General features: G+C 30.6%; 2 protein-coding genes across 2 annotated transcripts; one reads left to right on the forward strand and one right to left on the reverse strand.

Moving 5' to 3' along the window:
* The first annotated feature begins 370 nt into the window (after window positions 1-370).
* LOC103307611 (cathepsin B-like cysteine proteinase 6) lies at window positions 371-3,821 on the forward strand. The gene is made up of 4 exons (XM_008191259.2): window positions 371-594; window positions 1,395-1,569; window positions 1,660-1,770; window positions 3,442-3,821. The coding sequence occupies exons 1-4, from the start codon at window positions 415-417 to the stop codon at window positions 3,645-3,647; spliced, it is 672 nt and encodes a 223-aa protein (XP_008189481.2). The 5' UTR covers window positions 371-414; the 3' UTR covers window positions 3,648-3,821.
* A 2,017-nt stretch (window positions 3,822-5,838) lies between these two features.
* LOC100573030 (ADP-ribosylation factor-like protein 5A) lies at window positions 5,839-9,649 on the reverse strand. Its single transcript, XM_003248693.2, has 3 exons — window positions 9,514-9,649; window positions 6,127-6,362; window positions 5,839-6,059 (listed from the first exon to the last, which is right to left on the reverse strand). Exons 1-3 carry the CDS (start codon window positions 9,577-9,579, stop codon window positions 6,011-6,013), a joined length of 351 nt encoding a protein of 116 aa, XP_003248741.2. The 5' UTR covers window positions 9,580-9,649; the 3' UTR covers window positions 5,839-6,010.
* Window positions 9,650-9,655: the final 6 nt, after the last annotated feature.

The following is a 9,655-nucleotide window of genomic DNA, read 5'->3' on the forward strand; positions in this document are numbered from 1 at the left end:
TGACCGATTTCTACGTGCGACAGTCTGGCCGTTATTTATTATTTGAAAGTATTTTTTGTACAATGATCTGTGAGCATATCATTACACTATACCATGATGTCAGCCGGTTACATCTTCACGGGACATATATATATAATATTATACTCTATTATAATACTATATTCATTAGGTATTTCAGACTTCAGTATTAGTTTTGTGAACGACAACAAACTTAATTTTCCTTAGGAAATATTTTAATTGTTTTCACCACAAACCATTAGTAGTGTTACACTATCACGGTTGACGGTAGTGAATAACAAATTCAATATTTAAAATACATAATTGCAGTGATTTAATATCACATAAACTACTTTATTTAAATGTAATCTATAGAAAAAACTATTATCCTTTCAGGCAATTTCTGTGACATCGGCGATGAACGATCGCATATGTATCGCATCACAGGGTAACATTACTGCACTCTATTCGCCGCAAAAACTAGTTTCCTGTTGCGAAGACTGTGGTAACGGATGCAGCGGAGGATATACTGCAGCCGCGTGGAGATACATACTAAAAAAAGGAATCGTTACTGGTGGTGACTACGGGAGCAACGAGGTAACCATATATTTTATAAGCGTATTAAAATTTACAAATATAAAGTTTCCTCGGTGAAACATAATATTTGAAATAAAGTTGGGATTTTGGTGTATTCACCCCTCCCCCTTAGAGTAGTATTAAATAGCCGATTCAGAAACCTGCTCCTGCTCGTCTGCTCCCTACTCCATAGTCCGCCGCCAAGGCATGGTGAATTGGTGCAGTGCTTAGTTCTGTGGTGGTGGCACAAATAACAATGGTGCAGGAAGGAGAAGGAGCAGAGTGCAGATTAGCACGAGTAGGTTTCTGAATCGGCTATTTAATACTACTATAGTATTATCACCACTTACTCTTAAATAAAATAGTGATGTATAAAAACATTTATAATTTTATGACATGACAATTGACAATACAAAAAGTAGCGGCTTTTTTAAGATGAGGAAAGTAAAACACTGTCTTGCATAGATTTTGCATTAAAATATAACGTTTAATAATATTTAATAGTTTAAAGGTATTTTTTTTTTTATAACTATTAAGTATCTCATTTTAGCACATATTTTAAAAAAAAATCATGTTAATATATTATAAAATTTATATATATTATATTAATTTATAAAATAATTTTTTTTTGAATGTATAATCGTTTGAAATTCTATTTTGCTACTTTAAATAATATATAGGAAAATCGGCCAAAGCATATTAACATGTTCTTTTATAGTAAGGGACACGCATGTATCACCAAGACCGCCTGCAGCGGCCACGATCATAATATATGATCATTATACTAAAATGTCTCCTTATCTTCGGTAAAATATTAATAGGGCTGTCAACCGTGGCTTGTGCAGCCGTGCAACGCATCCACGACGGCCGCCGATCCAAGTTCGGTGCTCGGTCCACACGGCGTGTGCGGTGGCGACCCGGCAACCACTCCGAAATGTGATCTGAGCTGTTACAACGCACGACACGAGGGGAAATACTTAGACGACATAATCAAAGGTTCGGAAGATAGTGATTTAGAAATTAGAATGATAATATTACTACCATGAATGGAATATAGTATACATATTATTTTGTTGTTCTTGACAGCCAAGAAAGTTTTTACGTTCGACGGGTGTTCAGCGAGGAAAAACCTGAGGAAACATGGCCCGTACGTAGTCACGATGCGAGTTTACGAAGATTTTCTCGCTTACAAATCTGGTATAAATTATAAATAAAATACTACAATATAGGTAATACATAGGTACCTAACTACCTAAGTACTCGTATATTACGCAATACCTACGTAACGTACTAATATATTATATTAATTATTTACTTACCTATAGGCTATAATCTAGGTATATAATGTAGGTACATATTATATTACGACATTTACGCTTTCCACGCAAACCTATTTTTCTATATTATTTTGTAATTAATTAACAACCTTTAAAAGTGCATAAGTATTAAGTATGTAGGTACCTACTTGTCTTACTTATTGCCAATATTATATTATTTTAACAAATATAATATTCCCTTGTGTTTCAATATTTTGTTTAAACAGCCTAGGTACATCTAACTCGGTTAAAAATAACGTATGGTGACTGGTGAGTTAAATTAACTTGCCTATTATTATCCGGATTTCGGAATCCAGATGAGTTCTGCAGACAAGGCTGTATCCTGGGGGGTTTAGGGTGTCTGGACCCTGTATTTCTGTATTTCTTCAATATTTTACAAATGTTTAAAATAATTATTTATTTTTAATAGGTACCAACATAAAAATATTTTCAGTCAAAAATGACTTAAGCTCCAATTAATTATTGACTGTTTTTAGTTTTATATCATAATATCATATGAAAATATTATAGCGTCTAATAATAATAATCACAGACTTCTATACCAACGCGCGTATATTACATAGAAATCTGACGTCTATGCTAATAATAGATTGTTCATTATTGATGGACAACGACCACTGTCGATGCTGGTCGGGGGTCAGCGACGATTAACAACATTTTATCTTCTTTGTATTTATTAATACCTAAAATGTGTTTGAAATCTCCAATTTTAGAATCAGATTTTAGTTTATATTCAGATTTTATAAATGTTGACACATTACCTTCAGAACTAAAATTGTGGAAAATAAAATGGATAGCTTTCAAAGATGTATATCGTCCACATACAGCTGTAGAAGCATTAAATTATTGTAATCCTGAACGTTTTCCAAATATTCATTTTTATTAAAAGTACTAGCTACACTACCGGTTTCTACAGCAACTCTCGAACGACCTTTTTCGACATTAAAGCGTGTCAAGACATTTTTACAAAACTCTGCGGGACAAGAAATACTAACTGGACTAGCTCTATTAAGTGTCCATAGAGATGTTACGGTTAATCCCGATGAAGTGTTAAACCAGTTTGCTCTTCAAAAAGATAGGAACATATTATTAGTTTAAAATAATATGATTTGTATTTGTGCATTTTTTTTTTTTATTTCTTAATTTTATATTTCATATTTGTATAGTATATTAAGGTGACAAAATGTTAAAGTAATTTTGTTTATTTGATTTTATTATATTTTAATAAAATAAGATTAAATCTTTTTCTGTCTTATTTTTAACCAAATATCAAAAGTCAAAATCTAAATTCAATAAAATTACAATATACATGTTTTGGACACACCCCCCCCCCCGAAAATTTTTTCTAGATACGGCCTTGTCTGCAGATATCTAGAATAATGATTTTATTCCCAACCCTGCAGTCGTTACCTAATGATGAGTACCTACCTAATAAGTAATAACTAATGAAAAATAATAATATATTAGATAATATTATGGTCAAGCGAATTATTAAAGTATTAAATGTACCTATTTTTTATTTTTAAAACAGGTGTTTACCACCATGTCACCGGTGATTATTTGGGACTGTTGTCGGTTCGGATGATCGGATGGGGTTTGGAAGGAGGACAAGCGTTCTGGTTGCTAGCTAATTCATGGGGAACTTCTTGGGGTGACAAAGGTTTTTTCAAAATCAGACGCTTCGTAAACGAATGTTGGATTGAGAATTTCAGATACGCTGGCGTACCAAATTTGTGATGACCAAGTGAATTCAATTAAATATGTATTAGATATAGCTAGCTATAAGCTAATAATACTAAAACACTAAATATGACAGCTATATTATATGTACTGATTAACCGACATGATATATTTAATATTTTTATAGGTGAATACACAATACGTAAAAATAAAATAGGTAGGTACAGGATATTTTTTTGTTTTTTTTTCAATTATTTATTATTACAATACATTAGAAAACCTAATAAATGAAGAACTTCATCGTGGCCTAAGAGGTAAAATCCTACAGGTTATTAAATACCAGCTATATGAAAATTCAATGAACTATTATAACAGTACCTTATTTTCAATTGTACTCACCAACTATAGTATAGTGGCTACTACAGTACTTCTTCTTCTTCATTGGCTTTTACAGGCCATTTAGATCCATTTCCGCAACAACTACTTGCCTCCATCCTACTATAGTACAATTCTACATAATATAATTGAATAATTCTGTTATATACCTAATTAATTAATAATTATGTAACTAAAAATTTGTTGACTTTTCAGCTGCCTAGAAATTGCAATTCACAGCGTTAAACTAAATAATTTTAAAACAGTAATATACCTATTATGTTTCATTATAAATACAGGTAGGAAATTTGTTTTTTTTTTATTATAATTTTGATAGAAAATATTTGATTTAAAAAAATTATTTTGAAAGTCAATTCACCTTTTTGATGTATAAAGTAAATTATATAGTAAAGTAAAAGCCCATTGTAAGGTCATCTACAAGACTAATATTAAAAAAGATGGGCAAGTGAGCAAGTGGGCTTCGCTCTGCTGTACAGTAGGTCACAAGTGGGTCACTGTAATGGATTGTGTTAAATTTAAATTTAAATGATAACTAATATTATATATACTAGCTGATCCAGGGCACGACGTAAATCTAAAAATCCCTGTTTGAGCCACTGATTCTGAATGATTTTGAAAAAGGGTAGATTTTTTTTGTGCTTAAATTTAAACCTATAAGCGGAAGAAAAATAAATATACTCCCAGAAGTCCAATTTTATTTTTTTTAAAAATTTGAATTTGTTCGCTTATTGTCTGAATTTAGATAACCGTGCTACAACTTATATCAAAATCACGGACTAATATAATATAATTATAGGTAGTATCCTCATTTCAACTATATTGACTTTATTTTGTTGTTCCACATACCTAACTAATATTGTAATGTTCTCAGATAGAGTAGACTAATGTAAGGATTTCAGAAATGTTTTGTTGTAAAGATTGAATATTATACAGTCTATTTTAAACCACTACAGGCAGGCGAGTATTGAATATGTAAGTTCAAAATTGTGTAGTTTGATTGTTGTTGGTACCTATCGGCATTATTGCATTAATATTGTTAACTCGAAGTTCATCTTATATATGTCTGCTGATGTAGCAGAGTGAACTTGTGAACATTTCAAAAACCATCTGGTACTGCTGTCAAGCTGCTTCTCCTTGTTTATACTTGAATGGATGATCACCGCCCAAGAATTAAACTGATAAAACAAATTATTTATCGTGTAACCCATATTATCTACGTTTTAAACCATAAGTGTCCAGATAAAATTTGAACTTCAGAAAAAAGAAATATGAATAAACCTTATTCTAGGCACGAATTTATGTTTGGTTATTCAGTAGTGTATTTTTTTTTTTTTTTTTTTATGATCCTAAGCATTAATAAGCAACTATGGCCATTAGAATATTGTGGGGGGTTGAGAAACATGAATATGTGGTGCGACGATTCAGCACTAAAACCCGGGTCATCATCCAACCGGAAATGCCAACCGATGCTTGGCCTCAGAACACATTGGTGACTGACTCCAACCACGGGCCACACTGTCCCCCCCCCCCCCTATTATATTATTTGAATGATTATATCTAAATAGAATTATGAACTTATATTAAGACAAGTATACATTTTATATAAACACCAGTACAACCAGTACAAGTGACATATGGAATATTGGTAATTGGCAAGATTTTATAAGGTTTTGTAGATACACAAGTCCTAAGCAAAGAATATATTGAATTGTTTCCCTGCTCAAATTAGATTTGGAAAATCAAACTATTTCTATTTGTATTATTTATAACCTTGGTTATATAACATCCAGACATTTAAATAGCACAACTCAACCAGAAATTGTAAAAAAAAACAAACAAACAAACAAACAAATTATACAGAATAGTTATTAATTATTTTAACTTTAAAATTATATATACATTTTATTTTTAATATATTTCAATAATTTATACTTACTTTGATTAATATATTTTTTACACATTTGATTATCTACAAAAAGAATTTTTTTAATTATCATATAAAAAAATAATAACAACAAAAGCGTTTATTTGTTCTTCAATTGACTGCATATCCATTCTAGCCCTTGATACAATCTGCAAGATAAATAGTATCAACATTTTTTAAAAGTTATATTACAATATTAACAATGTAATCACCTACCCTTCACCAGTCAACGCACAACAAGCTTGGATATGCCACTGTTGTTTCTTAATGGAAGTCAGGTTTAAATGTTTACTGATCTCTGCAGCAGTTAATGCACCTTTCATGTCTTGTTTGTTGGCATAAACAAGAATCGCAGCTGAAGATAGTTCATCATTGTTTAACACTTTATAAAGTTCTTCACGACTCAAATCCAGACGACTGCGATCTGTTGAGTCAATGACCACTATCACAAACTGAAACAAATATACATGGAATATCATTAAGTATCTACTACTGTTTATTACAACATATTTGAAACAGATACAATTTCAACTCAGTTGATAAATATACGAGTATTTCATTTGGATATTTTTTATAAACAAATCATAAACAATTTTGATTTTCATGTTTTAAAATTAATCGATCATAAACCTTAAGATACAGTCATCCCTCGTTATCCGCGTTTTTTATCCGCTGTTTCGATTATCCGCGGTCGGGTCCACGATAACAAATTATTAATACGATTGCGAATAACGTTTTACCGTTATTACACGAACACTGTCAGCATTCTAAAGTCATGTTTTTGCCTCCAAATACCACCTCACTTCTTCAACCATTAGATCAAGGGGTGATTGCAGCTTTAAAGGCCTATTACGTAAGACAAACTTTCCAATGTTTATTAAAAAGCATGGAAGAAGATCCAGAACTAACTGTCACACAAGGATGGAAAAATTATAACATCGTTGAATGTCTTGTCAACATCAAAGAATCACTTGACAAAGTTCAACCCTCCACTAAAAAACGCTTGTTGGCGAAAGTTATGGCCGGAAGTTGTGTTTGTCGATAAAATTGACGATCTGAGCACCACTGTGAATCAAATTGTAGGAATTGCTCGGGACGTAGAAGGTTTTGATGAGATAAATAGAGACGACATAGCATAAATGATGAATAACTATGATCAGGAGCTTACATTGGAGGAGCTGGAAGAAATTACCGCAATCCAAAACAAACCAAATCAATCTAACCAGGATGACGAAGAAGAAGAGCCCGTGAAGTTGAATTTTTCCTCAAAATCGATCAATGAGGTTTTTTCATTGGCAAACCAATCGACTGAGAGTTCTTGAGACAGATCCACTAACTGAAAGAGCATTAAAATTCAAAAGAGGAATCCAAGAATTGTTGGTTCCATACGAAGAACTTCGCAAAAATGTAGAAAATAAAAGGAAGCAAACATCTATTACTAATTTTTTCCATCTTTCTTAATATGTTTATATAGATAATAATAAATAATCAATATTGATTATAAATAAATTACATAGTTGTATGAATTAAAAAATTATTAATTGATTTTTAAAATTAAAAAAAATTAAACATAACCTCCTTTTTTACATTAATTTATGGTCTCGTTATCCGCGCAGGTTTGCTGGAACGTAATTTTCGCGGATAACGAGGGATTACTGTATGCTCAATGGTAGAATGTACCTTAATTTTACCTTTCATTACAAATAATACTATAAGTTAACATGTAATCATTATGCTAGTCAGTATAAAAGCATTAGTGCATAAATACCTACTTAAACTATTATAATTTAAATATAAAATATTATTTAGTATAGAACAAGTTTTCTTCAACACTTCCTGAATTTAATATGATATAAATGAAGGTCAAATGCACAGCTCCTAAATATTTATTCTATCACTCTTGAGTCTTGATCCCTTTTTAAAAATTTATAAGTATGACAAGGTCAAATATAATTGGTAATCAGTACCTATTTAATCACACATTTATTAATTGATTAGATATAGCAATTATTAAATAATAGTTAGATCAACCACAAAGAGAAAAAATGGCATCCATAACTAGGATATTGTGTTATATAATGATGATGTATAAAATTATATAATAATATATTCTGGCTAGCAACCAAATTAGTAAATAAATTGTAACCTATACATGTGTTTGATCTGACTATTGTTTAATCAACAATTAGAATTTATAAATGATTTAGCAAATTGAATAATATATAAATTGCACTTAAGTAAGAATTAAAAAAAAAATGTAAGTACCTAATGTAATAACAAAAATTACTGTTTTTTTGAACATAAAAATTTATTAAAAAATGTATAAAACCATTTTTTCATCGTAAATGTAAATATTTAGAATACACAAATTATATATTTAACATCAAAATCATACAAAAGTTTACGACACCAAATTTGAAATATCTTTGAATAGTTTTTTGAATAAAAGTAACATATTAATTAAAATTTAAAATACATTACCTATATTAAAATGGATTACAATTTACAATACTACCAAACTGTAAATGATTTTATTGTTTTAAAAGATTTGTTGATATATGTATTTTAGTAAGTTGGCGAGTACTAAATATACATATAGGTACTAAAAACATGTCCTGAAACTTTTGTTTATTTCTAACATAAGGATTGAACATAATTAAATAAATATTTAAATAGTTACACAAATATTTGAAATTTTAGGTTTCTTTTATTCCTATTACGGTAGATTATAGGAATAATTATTTTTATAATCTACTGTGATTCCTATGAAAATACAGTTTTACAACCTTATTTATTATAAATAGATTTGTAAGGTACCTCTTAAATTAAGTTAACTTGCGCTAGGTATATTAAATGAAATTGCAGCACGTACAATAAGTTTAAAATATTTTTCTGATATATACTTAGTTTTAGTAGATAAAACTGAAATGTCTATAACTTATCTTCGTAATCTTGCTGTTCTAAACACCTAACATTTTTTTTTAGTAAGCTATTATTAGTGATCTTTAAGAGGATGCTACCCGTGCATTTATTATCTGCATCTTACAAACATACAACAATATTGACCTATTATTAAACTTTTAGGTAAGAACATTATCTGTGCTTAAGCATTTTTATTATTGTTGTACGTTCATGAGATGAAGATAAAAAATGCATGTGTAGCCAGTGCCGCAACTAGGCTTTGTGGGGCCTTAGTGCAAATTTTATTGTGGAGGCCCTCTTAAAGGCATTTTGTGTTTTGGGGGGGCCCCACTTAAGTGAAAAGGAGTCCCATTTGCTTGTCCTCCAGCTAGTTGCGGCACTGTGTGTAGCATCCTCTTAAAGGTCAATTCACTCAATATCAAAACTAAAAGCACTCTATTGAAACCAGTGAATGAAAATTTGTTATATCATAAACTCATATGTGTGTATGACAAAGTCAAAAATTGCATGAGTAGCATCCTCTTAATACCTATCTTAAAAACATGATTATACCTACTATTGTAATTACAATAGAAATTTAACATTATAAACACCTACTCACCTATGACAAATATTTACATGTTATTAAAATTATCTCAAGATTGAAAGCGGAGTTTATGGCTTGTATGGCTTAATGTATACCTCAGTGTTGCAATAGTAGGTGGACCAAGCAGCTCTGAGGGACTGCTGTCCACCCAGATCCCACATTATGAAATGTATGTTGTTCCATATAACTTCTTCAACGTTTGAGCCAATAGTCAGTGAAGTATGTACGACTTCATTC

Source organism: Acyrthosiphon pisum, unplaced genomic scaffold (assembly GCF_005508785.2).
Source record: "Acyrthosiphon pisum isolate AL4f unplaced genomic scaffold, pea_aphid_22Mar2018_4r6ur Scaffold_8023;HRSCAF=8607, whole genome shotgun sequence".
Lineage (NCBI taxonomy): Eukaryota > Metazoa > Arthropoda > Insecta > Hemiptera > Aphididae > Acyrthosiphon > Acyrthosiphon pisum.